This window comes from Plectropomus leopardus, chromosome 9 (genome assembly GCF_008729295.1).
Source record: "Plectropomus leopardus isolate mb chromosome 9, YSFRI_Pleo_2.0, whole genome shotgun sequence".
Lineage (NCBI taxonomy): Eukaryota > Metazoa > Chordata > Actinopteri > Perciformes > Serranidae > Plectropomus > Plectropomus leopardus.
This window is the reverse complement of record NC_056471.1, coordinates 10,716,583-10,734,886: the sequence shown is the minus strand read 5'-3', so window position 1 is coordinate 10,734,886 and position 18,304 is coordinate 10,716,583. Positions and strand designations below refer to the sequence as shown.

At 39.8% G+C, this 18,304-nt stretch overlaps 1 protein-coding gene across 1 annotated transcript; it reads right to left on the bottom strand.

Moving 5' to 3' along the window:
* Positions 1–702: 702 nt before the first annotated feature.
* On the bottom strand, positions 703–17,442 carry lonrf1 (LON peptidase N-terminal domain and ring finger 1). Its single transcript, XM_042493084.1, has 12 exons — positions 16,621–17,442; positions 14,838–14,956; positions 13,283–13,405; positions 12,085–12,273; positions 11,841–11,967; positions 11,674–11,749; positions 11,345–11,459; positions 9,842–9,963; positions 9,537–9,695; positions 8,024–8,186; positions 7,354–7,503; positions 703–5,844 (listed from the first exon to the last, which is right to left on the bottom strand). Exons 1-12 carry the CDS (start codon positions 16,916–16,918, stop codon positions 5,695–5,697), a joined length of 1,791 nt encoding a protein of 596 aa, XP_042349018.1. The 5' UTR covers positions 16,919–17,442; the 3' UTR covers positions 703–5,694.
* Positions 17,443–18,304: the final 862 nt, after the last annotated feature.

Sequence of the window (18,304 nt, the reverse complement as noted above, 5' to 3'; positions counted from 1 at the left end):
TCCTGCATTAGCATTTATCTCTAAATGTGGCTAGAGCAGAGTGAGTGACACATAAAGCACACCGTCATGTCTTTACCGAAGACACAGAAATCAGCAAAACACAAAAGAAAGAAAGGAGAGGGAAAGGAAGCAAACTGACTGTAAAAATCCAAGACATGGGTGCAAGAGACATAAATCAAGAGAGGAGTGGCAGGGGGGCCCACAGAGAAACTGTTTCAATGTCAACAAGCATACCTGTGAAAGATAATATTTCAGTTATGTGACAGAACATAACAAACAATTCAAAACAAGGTAACTTTGATATCATAACCCATGCAATTTCTCTATGGCTGCACAGTCAAAAATAGTCATCCAACTGGACCCTAACTAGGAATACCCATTCTAATACCCACTGCAATTTTAATTTCTACCCACAAGAGTAAATCCAAGGCTTCTTTCACTCCACTGCAGCTGCAGCACTTCACAGTTCCCTCAGTAATTATAACTGTTTCAGTGCCAGTGTGTCTTGCTATCAGTATGTGAGACACATTCCACTTCCATCACCCCTTCTTGCTACCAATTTCTGTCATGCTGTGATTTGCAATGGATCCCGTCACTTCCATTTGGTTTGCGATGCCACCTTAATGACCAAAAAAAATTGGTCGCATAACATTCAAATGCCTCAGACACAAAACAGGCCCATTAAATAGAGATAATGCGGAATTTGATTTGAAAAGCTTTATTTATAATAACATTTAAAAAGTCATCCAGGGGGCAAGCGAATAAACAATAATCAGATCAAGATAATTTGCTGCTTGGGGGTGAATACAAATGAATCAGACAGGAATTGCTTTAGTATAACATCGAAGTACGTGAGCACAGAGTGATAACAATGCACATCTCTAGTTCATACTGTGCAGACCACTGACATTAGACCACATCAGCCACCATTTCCTTTGAGCTGCAGCACACAGCAACACCATGGTGCTGTTCACAGCCCTTCCCAAGCATACAAGTGTAAGACTTGTTCTCACAGGGGACTTGCTGCCAAGAACGAGTCTCATATTATGCTCCGTGTTCTGTGTTTGGTGCAAATTGTTTGAACTGCGTTGGACATTTTCTGAAAGCCCAATTATACTGCAACTACAGCTAATGGACATCTGCCAGAGTACTGATGGGCAAGAGTTGCAGTCTAAAGTCATGACTGTACTGCTATACATTAACTGAACCTATTACAAGATTATAGAAAAATTAAACACAAAACTGACCAATTAGTTGGATCAAATATGTGAGGGTACAATCATTACTTTTTCAAACATATGAAGAATTTTTTCGTGATGTAAAATTGCACACTGGTGCAAACATTAATTTGAAATAGAGTAAACCAATACGATCCTGTGATCAGCATACATCAACATGTTGTTCAATGAAAGGCGGCATCTATAGGTCATAAAAAGAGACAGAAAATTGTGCATGATTTAAAGACGAGAAAGAAATGTGATAAACAGAACATTATCTGAGAACAAAACCCACCACAACTTTTTTCTTTTCTAATATGATGTCATACAGGGGAGTGAAATTTGCTTTTATGGCTGTGGGCTAGTCATGCGTTTACCACAAAGGCTTATGAGGCTGGTCATTCAAAATATTCTATAAGAATCTCAATCCCTTTTTGTTTGTGAGTTAGCTTTTATCATGTCTGGTAGCAGCAAGACACTGACCTTTCTAATATACATCCTTTCTCAGTGAAATCAACAATACTAGCTTTGGAGACATGGTGTGATAACTGGCACATTTAAGTCTTTGACTCCAATTTCAATCCAAGATAGCTTCTGAAAGTCAGCATAGCAACTGAGGCTGATTGAGAACCCTTGTTAAAAATGTAAAAACAATGTTTCTTGCCCTTAAGTGAAATAAATCCCCAGGTCAGAGTTCAGTGGTTAGCCTGTGACCAATACTGTCTAAGAATCAATTTGTCTATTCACTGGGTCACCCTTTATTGGGAAGTTTTTGTGCGTGTCAAGTCTCACAATTACCCCTTTTTTTCTATATCTACAGAATCACACTAGCAGGGCTGCTGTTCTGTATCACACAAACTATCTACACTCACCGGCCACTTTATTAGGTACACCTTGCTAGTACCGGGTTGGACCTCTTTTGCCTTCAGAACTGCCTAATCCTTTGTGGCATAGATTCAACAAGGTACTGGAAACAGTCCTCAGAGAGTTTGGTCCATATTGACATGATAGCATCACGCAGTTGCTGCAGATTTGTCAGCTGCACATCCATGATGCGAATCTCCCGTTCCACCACATCCCAAAGGTGCTCTACTGGATTGAGATCTGGTGACTGTGGAGGCCATTTGAGTACAGTGAACTCATTGTCATGTTCAAGAAACCAGTCTGAGATGATTCGAGCTTTATGACACGTTATCCTGCTGGAAGTAGCCATCAGAAGATGGGTACACAGTGGTCATAAAGGGATGGACATGGTCAGCAACAATACTCAGGTAGGCTGTGGCGTTGCAACGATACTCAATTGGTATTAAGGGGCCCAAAGTGTGCCAAGAAAATACCCCCCACACCATTACACCACCACCACCAGCCTGAACCGTTGATACAAGGCAGGATGGATCCATGCTTTCATGTTGTTGACGCCAAATTCTGACCCTACCATCCGAATGTTGCAGCAGACATCGAGACTCATCAGACCAGGCAACGTTTTTCCAATCTTCTATTGTCCAATTTTGGTGAGCCTGTGCGAATTGTAGCCTCAGTTCCCTGTTCTTAGCTGACAGGAGTGGCACCCGGTGTGGTCTTCTGCTGCTGTAGCCCATCTGCCTCAAGGTTCGATGTGTTGCGCGTTCAGAGATGCTCTTCTGCATACCTCGGTTGTAACGAGTGGTTATTTGAGTTACCGTTGCCCTTCTATCAGCTCGAATCAGTCTGGCCATTCTCCTCTGACCTCTGGCATCAACAAGGCATTTTCGCCCACAGAACTGCCGCTCACTGGATATTTTCTCTTTTTCGGACCATTCTCTGTAAACCCTAGAGATGGTTGTGCGTGAAAATCCCAGTAGATCAGCAGTTTCTGAAATACTCAGACCAGCCCGTCTGGCACCAACAACCATGCCACGTTCAAAGTCACTTAAATCACCTTTCTTCCCCATTCTGATGCTCGGTTTGAGCTGAAGCAGATCGTCCTGACCATGTCTACATGCCTAAATGCATTGAGTTGCTGCCATGTGATTGGCTGATTAGAAATTTGCGTTCACGAGCAGTTGGACAGGTGTGCCTAATAAAGTGGCCAGTGAGTGTATGTGTGTGTTTGCTGGATGAATTCTGACTATAAAAAGCTGGAGTGCGAAACGTTTGTCTCCACCCTCTGGCAGTGAGAGGAATTATGTGTCTGCAGGTGAGCTTGCTTCATCTATCCCGAGAGAGCCCTTGTTTTTTTATGTAAAGGTCCAGTGTGTAGGATTTAGGGGGACAGAATGGCACACATTAGATATAATATTGATAACTATGTTTTAATTAGTGTATTATCACCTGAAACTAAGAGTTTACAGTTTCTAGGTTTTTTTGTAAGCTTAAAAGAGCTATTTATATCTGCATATGGATCTGATTCTCTTTTGTTCAACAGTAGCCCAAAACAGACAAACCAAACGCAGGTTCTGGATAGGGCCATTTGCATTTTTTGGTCAGCAACTAACAACTAGACACCGGTTGCTAGGATGGTGCCCATTTGTTTCAATTAAGTAGCTCGCAAGGTGGATACACCAAAAACCTTTCTAGCATTCTTTTTTTTTTTTTTTTTTGCTGCAGTTTTGCAAGTGGCCAGGGAAAAGATTTGAAGTATGGCTGTGCAGCCCCAGGGGCCCTGGTTTTCTGCTTCACCAGCGCAAGAAAATCCCCACAGACACCAGACAACAAAAATCTGGTACACTGCCACATATGGAGATCTTTCACTGCCTGCCATAGGCTTAATCAGCGTTGTGTGAACTCGTCTGGCAAGGGCTTGAATGTAATAGGCGTTTGTTTATATCTCAGAGTCACACACTCCAGCTTTTTAGTGATATGTTGGCCATGAAAAATGGCAGTTTAGTGTCCACCATACAAAAGGCATAAGGGTTGAATACTAACTTCATGATGTAGATAAACATAAACACAGTGACTATTTAGCTAACTATTCCTACAAAACACAGAAATATCTATGGCACATTTATCAAAGTAAAAAAAGCTCTTATGCTTCACCCACTTAAGCCTGTGTTTGTTAGTAAATTAACTAAAACATTGCAGCTTCAACATTCCATGGAATGTAGCACTATATCAATAGAAATCAATGGCAAAAAAGACAAAAAAAATCACACAGTCCATCCTATATGTGGTGTGGAAACTCTAAGACTTCCAGGGCTCCTGGTGAGTTATCCCAGGCACTCAAAGGCACCATGACTGGTGGTAGAGGGGCCAGACAGACCAGGACACACAGCAGGGGCCAGACGTATGTCATGTGGGCTACACAGAGGCACCACAGGGGGACTCAGCCCTAGTCAGACCCTAGCTTTATTATTTTATCTCTGCACAAGAGATGTTAAACACAAAGTCCTGGGACTTCATTTATAACCACTGCACCTGAAGGGAGTGGGCATGACAGTAGCTGTAATCAGTGCTGACACCACACCATATGTTATCTAAAACATAACGAGGATGGCTACTGAGAAAACTGACTTCATATTTACAGCTGACACACAAACATACAGTGCTGAATCCATCACCATACATAACACACTGTAAAACAAACCTGGTATGCCTCCTATTCACTTACCCCCATCTCCTTATTGTCATAATTTCACAGATTTCCCACCAGATGATAACAAACAGAATCTAGAGACATCCAGCAGCAGTCTGCATTCATTTTAAAAAAAGATCCTCCAGCTGCTGCTACTATAAATTATTATTGCAATATTTAATACTAAATAGGGATTTTTTTCAAGGATTATTCAATAGTACAAAATGAGCCATAGTCAACGGCTGCCAAGGCCAATAGATGCAACTAAAATATCAGCATTACAACTACTGCCCTTCAGCAATATCCAAATAAAGTCTGATGTGCATAGTCCTGAAAAATTGTCTACAAATCTCTACAAATTCTGTGCGCTGTTTCTTCTCACTCCAAACTAAGCTTTGATAATGCAAAGAGTCTGATCTGAATAGGCAACATGGCAGTACAGAATACTGCACTAGTTCGGCTGATGCTGCATGTTCTCCACTTTCATAATAATTGGAGAAAAACAGTGACACCTAGTGCTTCTTTTCAGCAATATTACTTGAAGTGATGGAGTTGATCAACAAATAATAATTTACCACTTCTGACGGACCTAAAAAGAAAGTCTCTTTGGTCAACTTCGTAATTCTAATTGTTGCAGCAAGTAAAATGTATTTTCACAAACTACTCTGAACCCTTGAATTCCTGGTGAAGAAAATGTATGAAAGAGAACACATGCAAACTCAAACGGCAAAAACCCAACTACACTGTGATAAAATTACTTTCCCTCTGCTATTGACCGGCTTTGAGCTGTGACATTAATATTCAGAGTAGACCCCGACCACAAACTCTGTTGTGTGAGTGCATTCATTGGTTTGACTCATTTGTCTGCGTATGTGCAATAACTGACTCACAGCTAGTTGTGGTCACAGTACCACCGAGCTGTGGAGTCTAGCTCTGAGAGAAGTACTCAAGGACGAGACGGAGGTGTCCCAATCGGTCTTTGAGTGATGTCAGGGACAGGACAGTGGTTTGATAGGCAGGGTCCAGCTGGAGGACAGACAGCAGCCACCAGCACCAGGCCGGACCATTGGACGAGGCCTGTAGGAAAGGTGAGTATAAACATGTTCATCATGGAAATGCATAAAGAACCACACCAGCCCATTGGCCTGTTGAGCACAAACAACTCGACATTATTACTTCCCATCTTTTCATGCATACTATATTGTTTTGGATTTCTACATGTGCATTTCTCACCTTCCAACTTACCAGTTCTTTTCCATTAATAAACTGACACTATTTCAAGCGTGGTTAATTTGCTCTGGCAAATTTGCAAATTGTTTTTTCGCAAACTCTGAGAAAATAAAGCAGGTATAACTTTCTCTGTAAAGAATTAAGGTCATCGTCACCAAGACCAATAGCTATAACAATGACCAACAACAGGCTATATATTGTTTAAAAAATCATTCACACTCAAATGGATGGTTGAGTCCATCACAACTATCATAACAACAGCACTGGCATCCCTGGAAACTGGGATCACTTTCAACGCACTATGATGAATGATATACATACCGACAGACACTATCAACCTGGCAAGAGCCTTTATAAATACAAAGAAGGAAAACATCTGGGATGCAATCCTGCTCACCATCAGAATCAGTGGTATTTAGTTAATATTATTATGGAGATGTGGAGACGCTTATATATAGCTACAGGTCATCCATATCCATTTTCAGCTCCTTTTCCATTTCTTCCCTTTACTTATTAGTATCTAGTTTGAAAATGTTTGTTTTTATTAGATTCTGAAATTAAGGAATAAATGGAGCATGGATAAAACAGCATTGGAACTAAACAAAACTGGTGGGCTTTGGTTTGCAGGAATGTTTGGTATTGTGATTTGGGGTAAGTGGGCATGCTAATTAGCCACAGCTTAATGATTGTGAAAACTGTCTGATGCATTAATTCTAAACATCCTTATATATTTATACATAAAAAAGTCATGAAAAAAAGAAAGAAAATATAGACCAAATAAGTGATCCTTTAACTTTTAGCATTACCATAGTCTGTAAGTAAACATTAGAATTTCAGTGGTGGATAACATGACTAGAAACGAGTAAACAATTGCTCAATGGTTCTGTGTTCTCTGTTCAAGAAATGTGCTGTTTAAAGGGACAGATCACACCAAAATCAAAAACATACATTTCCTCTTATCTGTAGTGAAATGTTTAAACATAGATTTTTTTGTGTGTGTGAGTTGCGGAGTGTTGGCGATATCGGCTGTAGAGATGTCAGCCTTCTCTTCTCTCTAACGTAACGGAACTAGATGGCACTCTGCTTACAGTGCTCAAAGTGCCAAAAAAGCATTTAAAAACTCAACAGCAATGTCTGTCTCCAGAAATCATGACTCGGTTACTCAAAACTGCTCCACAGACCTTGCTGTGAGCAGTTTCATGTGAGAACTGTTTTTTTTTTCCATATGCCCAAACCAAATCACCAGGCACTAGCAAGCATGCGTAAGAGGAAAAATACATCTTTTTGATTTCAGGGTAAACTGTCCTTTGAAGAATTAGAGCTACTATAAGAATAACCCGTGTGCTAAGGCCCCACCTGAATGTTTTCCTCTTTATCCGGCATGATGCCGTACTGTCTGTTGATCTGCTCACGAATGCGGCTGCCGAGGCGCTGGTACCAGTCCTGAGCCTGCTGGTAAACACTGTCATGGAGATGTTCCAAAAGCTCCATCTCACTACCATCAACCTGGAAGAGAGAGGACACATGGACTTGAAAAAAAGTCGAGAGAGAAGAGGTCCAGTGATCATGTTGTCATATTTACAGTGTGTATGTTCTTTTAAGGGTAGCTTTGGTAATTTTTAACCTGGACAATATTTTTCCATGTTTTTGTGTTTAAGTAACTAATGGGAACAACATTTTTTGAAATTGGTCCAGTATTGAGTGAGACCAGCAAGCTGCAATGTAACCACTCCTGGCATGTGTAATGTACTGTATGTCCACTAAAAGTCCATGTTTCTGCCACTGACTTGCTCAGATTGTTATTTTAAGTGTCTGAAACATTACAGAAAGGATCCCTACAGATAGAGGCATTTTTGTTACGAGAAACAGCCCCCAAATCACCATTGAAAAACCCACCAGACTGCATTTAATAAAAAGTCATTTTAGTCCCTTAGACTTAAAAACATGAGAAAAAAGGTCCAGGCTGATAAAAATACCAGAGTTACCTCTTAAGTGTTGCTATAGTCAGAGATCTCTGCGTACTGACCTTGAGGTCCTCCAGATACTCAATATCTGCTGTGTGGTAGCCATCTCGCTGACCTCTTTTAAGCACCTTGAATCTGCTGCCGCCCACTGTGTCCACAAAAGACCGTCCATCGGGCAGCAACTCCAGACTGAGGATCTCTAGCATGCAGCCATAGTCTGCAAATCTGAGGCACAACACACAAAACAATGATGCTCTTCAATTCATTCTCCTTTATTTATTGATGTGATTATTGCTGTATTGGTCAAAGCTAAATTTGGCAGAATGTTTTATGTTTACTGTAATGCAATAATGCAAACAGTTTGACCAAAATCTGTTCTTGGTATTCAAACTTTTTAGTTTTTGTGCCTTCTTTTCTAGGGACCATCATCAACATTATTTGCATGTTCTGATATTAGTTTAGATACAAAAATAGAGTCCACAGACTAGATGATGCTCCTATTAACATTTATTATCCCCTATGTGTGACGTTTTGGGCCCAAGCCCTTCTTCTTCTGAAGTTAGAAGAAGTTCAATAAATGTATCTACTGTTGTTCTGTCCAGCACCTGGTATTTGACTGCTTTTGGATGTGCATGCTGCCACACTTTTTCCTACTAATATTAGTTAATAATTGGCTATTTATCAATAACCATGTTCAGTACATAGCTGGAATGGACAGATCAAGAAGTAAACTGCAAACCACGTGCATGAGACCAACGTGCACACTTTATGGGTGTCTGAGAGCTATTAGTGATATGGATTTAAATTTATTTATTTCTTTTATTTGATTTTATTTATTATTTATTTTACTTGATTCTATTTATTTATTGTAATTATTATGATTATTATTCGTTTTTTATTCTCTCTTGATTTTGTTTTTGTAAATTCTTGTGTATTTTTTTTATTATTATTATTATTGTTGTTGTTATTGTTGTTGTTATTATTATTATTATTATTATTATTATATTAACCAATTTTCTGTTTTATATTTCTATGTATGAGTCATGCAATTTATTGACCATAGCTGACACTTCTAAAGTGAAAAATGTTCAATAAAATAATATTTAAAATTAAATATTAAAAAATATTAATGAAAAAAAATAATAATCATGTTTAGAAATTCAATACTATAACAGCACACAGTTGAACTAGGAACAAATATCTGGTTGGAGATGTAGCACATCTCACACCAGATTGGTGACCATGCTGCTATTTCCCACCCACTCAGGGTCACTTCTGACTCATTTAAACTTTGCCCGCTGTGCTGACAATCCCATCAAGCGACACCTCCCCTGCTGTGAGCCTCACAGTTTGGAAAGTGTCAAACACGATTTGTCCATACCCAGACTGTCTGGTCAAAATAAGGGTATACACTTGCATAGATGTAAAATGCCTTTTGCTCACTTGGTTCATAATGGACTATATTTTGATGCCACTTAAGTTAGCATATTATTCATTATCCACCCATATTTACAACATTTTACAAAGAGGGTGCTATGGATACTTTTGCATAAGTGCAAAAAGGCAGTTGCATACCCCTTGCCATGCTCATAGCTGCACATGCCAAACTTCTTGGTGCCAGTCTCCATGCAGCGACGCATCATCAGCCGATATCGGGGCTCGAAGATGTGCAGGGGACAGGGCACTCCAGGGTAGGCCACCGTGCAAACAAATATAGGGATGTCCTTAGTTAGACTACAAAGGAAGAGACAGAAGAGGGGAAAGAAAGGACACACAAAAGGGGAGAAACAAATAAATGATCGAGAAAATTATGGGAATAAGGCACAACTGGAGTTGCTTAAATGAATCACAAGTGTAGACTGTGTGAGGTGGGTGCCTACTTGGACAGTTCAGCCATCTCTGCTTCATGGATCTGTTTCCTCTCAGCTAACTGTGAGGGGAAAAGGCGGGTCATGATGTCCTGAAGCAGAACTGTGGGGTTGTACTTCCTGTTTTTAAAGTACTGGGAAAAGAAAAGTGACAGCAATAAGCCTTAATAGCCTTATTATGGTGCCAGTAAGCAATTAAACATAACGGATGTTACAGTAAAACAAATCAGTGTATTAAAACAAAAAAAAAAAACATCGAGCAATAGAATTTGTACTTTGGTGAAACAAAATTCTGCAATGCCATTGTGGATACAAAACGTAGATTCATTAAAGAGCATCCATTTAGAATGTGGTCTCAGCTGTGCATGCATGTCGTAAAGCATCAACACATACACATTTGTAAGGGCAGTATAAAGTATAATAGAAATTTCATCACAAGTAAAACACAGGAATGAGGAACCAGAAAGTGTTTTTGTCTTGTACCTTTAAGTGACTCAGTTCTCACACCTTCTCTAAAATCAAATTCAAGAACTTTGCAGGCAAAATTCCCTAAATGAAATCCCCTGAAATCAAATTCAAGGACTTTCCAGGCAAAATTCCCTCAAATTCAAGGACCCAACACAGCGTAGTTTGAGACATGGATCAAGACTGGTTATGCTGCAATGCTGAGAAATTTTATGAGAGGCAGCAGGCTTTACAGAAGCTCACAGACAAAGAACAATTGAAAATGAGGGAGAGGCTTAAAGGTGTGAACACTTCCCAGTTCTGCTGTAATACAGTATCGAAAGGACTTCAATTTCTACCTCCTGCACAAAATATATAAATTTAATCATTTTAAGTTACCCCCATTTATGTATTTTTTCTCTTTCTTTATTTTTAATTGGTGCAAAGACCAAATAGAAAGTATAAAATATTATTGGATTCACAAGGACAGCCGTGGTAAAAAAGAACAAACAAAAATCCTAAAAGAATCAGCAGAGGACAGACAAAAAAAACAAAAAGCAAGGTGACATCCCAAATTTAACATGATACACATGTAAAGAACATAACAAACAACAACAACAAAAATGGAAAAATGTAAATTTGGAGAGAAATTTTAAATATGACATGATATGTGTGTGTGTGACTGATGGCTTGTGTTTGCAAGGGGGAAAATAGAATTTAAAAAAAATAAAATAACAATGTCTTTGTATTATAATATAATATTCAAGGCCTTGCTTTTCCACACTTGAAATTCACAAACTTTCAAGAATTTTTAAAGACCCATGGTCTGATGTGAATTTGGTAGCAGATGAGCTATATGACAAATATTTTTCCCACTCTGTTATAAAACTGCAGATGCATCTCAGCATGCCTGAGCTAAATTTGGTATTACTGCCACAAAGCAGAGGGAAGAACAACACATAAAACATTTAGCAACTGTTTAAGTGGAGACATTAATGTGGTAAAACAGGATGTAGCAACCTTTTTATCCATTAAGTTGAAAATGGAATGAAAGTGTCTGTGGGTGGTTACCTCTTGTAGCGGCTGTTTGCAGAGCGGACAGCGGAGGTTGTGATCCAGACTCCTTTCTATGCAGTTTTTACAGAAGGTGTGACCACAGGGAGTGGTGACTGGCTCAAAAAACAACCTTCAGAGGACAGACACTAGTTAAAACAGCTTAGCTGAGGACGGGCATTCATACTACTTCTACAGTAGTAGCTGTATATCTGGTGAGTGTTTTTGTGTATTTGTGCCAAAAAGAGAGAGAGAAGAATAGCATCAACCTGATAAATGACACTACTGCAGAACAGGTACAGACAGCAATGAATTATTGATTAGAGTGAACACTCCGGGACACTGACCTAATGCAGAGAGGGCATTCGAAGTCTGACACAGTGAGGACACTCAGAGATTTCTCTCTGCTGTGACCACTTTCACCTAGGAGAGAAAGAGAGAGAAAAGATTTTCCAGCTTCATGAAGAGTTCACCCCACTAAGGAGGAATTAGCAATTATTATGTATGTGTGTACCTCTGCCATGCCCATCTTCCTTCCTCATCATCATCTCCTCATCCTCTTCAGCAGCAGGGAGAAAGGAAACAGCTTGGCAGAGGCTGAGGCAGCACTCAGTACCTGTGTCATGCTTCACCTTGGAGCCCTAAACACACAGAGCAGTATAAGCTAGTGTCTACAGTATATCTGCATTCAAACACCTCAGCATTTAAATGCACACGAGTGTCCTGAGCATTCTCCTCACCCAGCGTGCGGGGCTTACCTGGTGTGCTTCTCTCTTCCCTTTAACGTCTCCCTCATCTCCACGTGGATGTTTGAGGCCATCAGGGTAAGTTGGCCCCTGGGAGCCACTGAGGCTGGTAATGGGGCAGGGTCCTTTCAGGTACTCGGACACCACTTGCAAAATGCACGACACCTCCTCTGGCACTGCCATGCCCTCTGCCTCCAAAATCTGCCATTTGAATCAAACCATAAAGATATTGAGATAAATGCAATTGTTTGCAGTGAAGTCAACTAAAATCTAAAAAAAAAAAAAAAAACAATGAAAAGTAATTGCTGAAACTGGAAATAAAATTCTTAGTTTCATGTGAATGTAAACATTGGATTGCATGTAAAATTATTGTACACTGATGGATGTTAATATAAAGATATATTGTTTGGATGACAGAACTGTGGAAGTATCAATACTTCTTCTATTACTTCTTTCAACCCTTTCTTAAATCTAGAGGCCACGCCCTTATTTTCAATGATGTCAAGAGTACAGTTTAAACCCAATAATAACATACAGAAATTAATTCATGGAAAAAAAGAAAAAAGACAACAACAAAACACAGTTAGAAAAAGTTACATTTAAAAGCAGAAATTGTGTAATCCACCAGTGCTACTAATGATAATCATGATAAATAATAACTACAACAATCAAATAATAAAATAAAATTATTAATAATATATTCATGCTAGCAGAAACCCACACAAATTAACACCGAACAGTAAATAAACTACAGGAAAATCTCTGTTATAACTCTAGTTATAGTAATTTGGCTCCTAAACACATGAACCATGATGTGACCTATAATAAAAAATAATCACACACTCATGATATTATATCATAGATTCCATCTCTCTGAATAAAGTCAGACTCATCATTTATGGAACTGAGTTACCTGATCAGCACACAGATCTGTATGTGATGTGTGCAGGTTGGTTTACACTCCTGTGGCGCAATCTCTTTATACTATACTGCAGCTTCAACTCTACAGGACCAAAGTCCTTAAACTTGCTGCTATTTGTTTTTCCCACAGAAAATAGAAATAAATTGTTATGCAATTGTATAATTTTATACAAATAGTCACCTTGCTGTTTTATAACTATAGAGTAGATTCTGCATGTTTCAGTTCAGTTCTTGGTGTAACTCAACATCAAATAACCTTTTGATGAGCAGTAGCAAAAAATAAACAGACCTTCTTGATCTGGCTCTTTGCAGGGACAAAGTCAGCTTGAAGTTTTAGGCAACGATGGAACTGGATGAGGGCGTCTGTCTGCTGACCCATTTCCAGCAATACATTCCCTTTACGAAAGAAGCCCTGCAAAAAACAGAAAAGTGGTATCAGTGAATGACACATCTAAAGTGTAAAGCTGCAGGGAACAACAATTCAACGTAATGGCATCAATTATTTAATTTCAAATTGTGTTATATAAGCTTTACTTCTACATGCTAAACAGCAGGCAAAGGGACTACTGATGAAAACTGGCTCTCCAGCTAACCCGGTTGCATTTACATTTGTTTAGATTTATATGAATGTACACTGTCCCTTCTTAAATAAATAAATTAATTAAAAAAATTAAAGTCTAAAATATGTTGACATGTGATGACACTTGCTTTACTTTTTTCTACTTTTGCTGTCAGCTAAATGCCTAAATAGCGACATGTGAGGTGACATTTTTAAGTGATATAACACATCCCTAGAAAAAAAAGTAACAATACAAATGATTATATACTGTGAGTATGAAAGCATTTGCAGTGAACCGCCCACTGGTTCCAAGTGATTAAATGACATCATGACATAAGTAGCTGTTTGCATAACTTTGGGAATGACATAACATCAATACAAGCAGAGAAAATTGCTCTCTAAAGGGGTCAGTTTTGCACTGTTAGATAAAGAATAAAATAAAACAAAATCGCATGTTACAAAACCGACAAGTGGAGTGCATGTTGAGTTAAATTCAGCAAAGACTTGCACAAGAGTGAACTAACGTGAATAGGCAGCTATGAAGGTCTCATGTTTATGCTCATTTTCAGTTTCATACTGGAATTTCGGGGTTTCAACTGGAACATATTAACATGCTTAAATATTCAATAAAAACATGAATGCATTAACCTTGTCTGAAACAAGAACAAGATCTGACACCATATAACAGAGGAGGTAAATGATTGTGATTGACATGTTATTCCTTTGTTATTGTTTAGAAAATGCTGCCGATGCATATGTGTTATATCATGCTAGAGGGGGACACTTGTGTAAAATTTAAGCCCATCATGGCTTTTTTGATCGTGGGATGCCATAATGCAATAAGCACACACTGAAGCGGAATGATGCCACTGCCGGTTGGGTCTGTGTAAAAGTGCAGGGGCGGTAAAAAGGGAGGACTTTGTTGCGGACCTATAGCGTGATCCCTATTTTAAAGGGGCTAGTGTGTCTGCAACATCAATGACTGTAATGACACTAGAGTTGTGGCATCACAACTTCACCCATGTCCTAACAGCTCATTTAAAGGCACAGTTTCTTAACAGGGATGATGTACATTTCTTTGGAGATTAAGTGTTTTTTTATACTTTCACAGTATTTACAAATCACCTATACTTTTAAATTTGAAAAAAGGAAACTGGATTTTCTTCTTTCGGGGACCATTAAATTTGGCATTGTTGATAGATAACTTCAACAGATTTGCTTGTGTTGAAAAAGGCATCATAAAAGCAGGACAACATGTCAGTCAAACACTGTTGATGTCTCTTACCTCAGTCCAATTTGGACGAAGGCAGCAGAGGTAGTCGAGGTCTGTCAGAGCATCAGAGAAACGCATCAGGCCCCAGTTAGCTTCAGCTCTGTACAGTTTTAAACTCTGATCATCTGGGGCTGAAAACAGAAAAAAATATAGAAGAGAGAATAAGAAGCAGAGAAAGAGGGGGGATATAATTTGAACAGTTCTTTGAAGAGCTGTGGCTTAAATGCTGAGACTCTATTTAACACATGCTGCTGCGTACAAACATTTATAAAAACATTGAATATGTAATGGCATGCATGGAGCAGCCCGAATTACAAGTGGTTCTGCTTGCCTTGAAACATGAAGGGAAATACAAATACTGCACAGCAAGTCACCACTGATCCACATTAAAATTCGCAAAAGCCTAAAACAGTGTTACACACATCGGGATAGTACAAAATAACAGTTCATACTGAGTGTAGTTGTCAGGAGAGAAAAGGTACAACTATTGTATCCCTCTTCAAAACAGAGTTTTTACTTTGATGGAGCATCAGATTACATTTGCATACAGAAAAGTTCAAAGTTAACAGTGAATTGCTTGTACTCATACTGCTAACATAAATGTTGTGCATGCACAATCACTTCCCGTTTCTGTTGACATTTAACTGTGTTTATGCCTCAGGTAAAATAAATGCTTCAGTACTGCCAACATGTGCATTCAATGTTCAAACAGTTACCTAAAGCCAGTCAAACCATGTTTATTGACAGCGTGCTGGCTTTAACAGCACTTAAAACTGTTCACATAATGAACAAACTAAATTAAAAAGTCAAAGCACGACCTCAAAGCTCGGATGACGAGCGAAAAAACTGATGTAAACAAATCTGCCTGGAGATCATTACACAAGATCTGAGAGGGCTGGAGCTGGAAGCTGCAGCATTTAATTGGGTCGGCAGGGATGGCAAACATGTAGGTAATTCAACAGTATGCTGATTCACTGTTAACACAAACACCCCTACGATCTCAAAGGGCAGCTACTGACTAGATCAACTCATCTAGGGCAGAAGTCCCCCACATCTCTTAGCTGCTGCATGGAGAAATTAAGGTCAATTGCGCACACAGAGGCAAGTGCAGAGGATCAGTGACTGTAAAGATAAGCTGCTAGAGAAGTCGTTTGCAGGGGTGTTTCTAGGAAAACACTGCACTTCCTCTTAGCCATTCAGTCCTTTAGCAAGCATGACTTGGCAGCAGAAAGATTACTTTAAAAACATGAATTGCCTCAGCCTGTATCCAGTATTTTGTATTTCCGTTTATACCGTGTGTGACGAAGGGAAGCATGTTAACGCAGACATGCAGGTTAACTTTACCCGGTGCATATTTCTTGTGCTGCACATGCCAATAGAGTCAGTATTTGCTGCTTTGTCTTAATGGCTCAAAATGCAAAAGTTATGCTATGAAAGATGGTGCATCTCAAGAATGTTTACTGACCCAGTTACACGTTAAGGTCATCCATAACCTTGGAAATGAAAACCTTGTCATCCAGATCTGTGCTTTATACAACAAGTTACCGGTCATTACGTCTCACTGCTGCAACAGACTGGGATGCACCATCAGTCATCATCACTGGGCACCAGTCCAAACTGTGAGCAGTGCGTAAAAGTGGGACTTCAAACTGTCTGCCTCTTATCAAAGTGTTATCTTAAGTAACTGTTCATGCAAGCAAACCCGCGGGCATACCAAAACACTGAACTTCAACATGCACCACAAACGTGTGTATAGTGTCTGCTGTTGTAATGGTGTTATGCATGCGACCCTTACCTAAATGCAGCCCCTCGTTCGCGATGCGTAAAGCTTCCGTGAAGTCGTTGGCTTTGAGCTTCTCCAGTATATGGCACTTGGTCTTTGTCTCGTCGGGGCAGCACTTCTCCACGACGCCGATGAGCAAAACGTTGTTCCTCATGCTTTTCACCTCTCTTTGTTTTAACCTCTCTTTGCACGATGGACATTTAGACGGGAGGTAGCCCCCCACGCACCTCCGGCAGAACGTGTGACCGCACGACATGGTCACCGGTTCGCACATCAGGAAGAGACAGAGCGGACACTCCAGCAGATCCATGGTGGATGCGTTATGTCACCAAAACAACGTCCCGCTGGAAGATTTGTTGCTTTATTTCGTCAAAGCAATGCGGACGGAGAGGCTCGTCTGTGTAATAGTATTGCATGGACGATTTAGATAACACACTGACAGCTAGCGATTCAGTAAACGTGCCCCTTCTTTGATCACATCTGCTAAAAACCCGACCGGTTTCTGTCTAGCTAGGCTATTGCTAAATTCAGCTATCATATGCTCACCTTACAAATTCCCTTTGCGGATAAAAATGTACCCACTGACACAATCCATTTCCAGCCCAAACTTAGTCTTTGGTTTGGGACACATCCTTTCTCGAGCACGTTAAATAAAACAAAACGCTTTCCTGGCTGCTCCGAACTCCGTAGACGCAATATGCAAGACAATGTAATATTGCTCCATTAATGTTTCTTTTTAAATAGTCCGTGTCCGCTTTTAACCCCTTGCAACGTATCCACAGCCACAAAGCTAGGTTACTATGTAACACCATTACATTACATAAATAAAGACCACGTGACGCAGCAGCGCCCAATCTGATTGGACGACAGGGTGGCTTTCCGCCCTGTTGTGAAACCCAAGGATGCCGAGTTTCATAACATAATTCCTGCGACAAAAGTTGTTGGCAATTTTATTCGATTTTGCTGAAACAACTGGGCGAGAAATTAGTTAACAGTACAGTGCTTCTAGTCACTAGAGTAATGATTATTCAACTCACGAGTGCAGGATATGGAAATAACCCCGTCGCGGTGTAGGGAATCCCAGCAGAGGATAAGTGGCAGGGGGCGGGGTGTCACCATCATGACATAAACTCAGTTGTGTTCATCCCGTTTTCGCTAACATACCCAAACGATTTCACAACATTTTAACATGGCCACATTTTGTAATGTTAAGAAAAAAGCAATCAAACCTCTGTGGGGCTGCAAACATCACAATCAGCTGTAAGTTGCTGTTACTGGTTTACGTGGTTTTACTCGTGGCAGGACAATGCAGCAGAGCAGATCGATGTATAAAACAAACATCTGTGCATCTGTTACACAAGTCAGTGCATGCCAGGTAGAGCCCGCCTCATCATAGCCATTCTGGGTCAATGAAAACAGTCTAGAGCCTACAGCCAGCACAACACAAACACGTCTTATATTCACATAATAACAGTCTGCTGCCTCAGACACCCGGACCCCTGTGTGAAAACATTGTTTCTAAGCGTTTAGATAAAAACACGTCACAAGTTTCCTTAACAGTCTTCTCAAGCCACGTGTTGCTTAACAGACAGTGAAAGGTTTTACCTTTTAAAATTCTCCTATTATTTCTGTTAACTCTATGTTACACAAGGAGTTGACTTGGCTGAAAGTCATTTTTTTTCTGGAATAACAAACG

Coding starts and splice junctions, on each gene's coding strand:
- lonrf1 (XM_042493084.1), bottom strand. CDS start 16,918: ATGGATCTGCTGGAGTGTCCGCTCTGTCTCTTCCTGATGTGCGAACCG. Junction 12,274..13,282: donor CAAAGAGCCAGATCAAGAAG/GTCTGTTTATTT, acceptor TTCAAATGGCAG/ATTTTGGAGGCAGAGGGCAT. Junction 7,504..8,023: donor AGTATCTGGAGGACCTCAAG/GTCAGTACGCAG, acceptor TCTCTCTTCCAG/GTTGATGGTAGTGAGATGGA.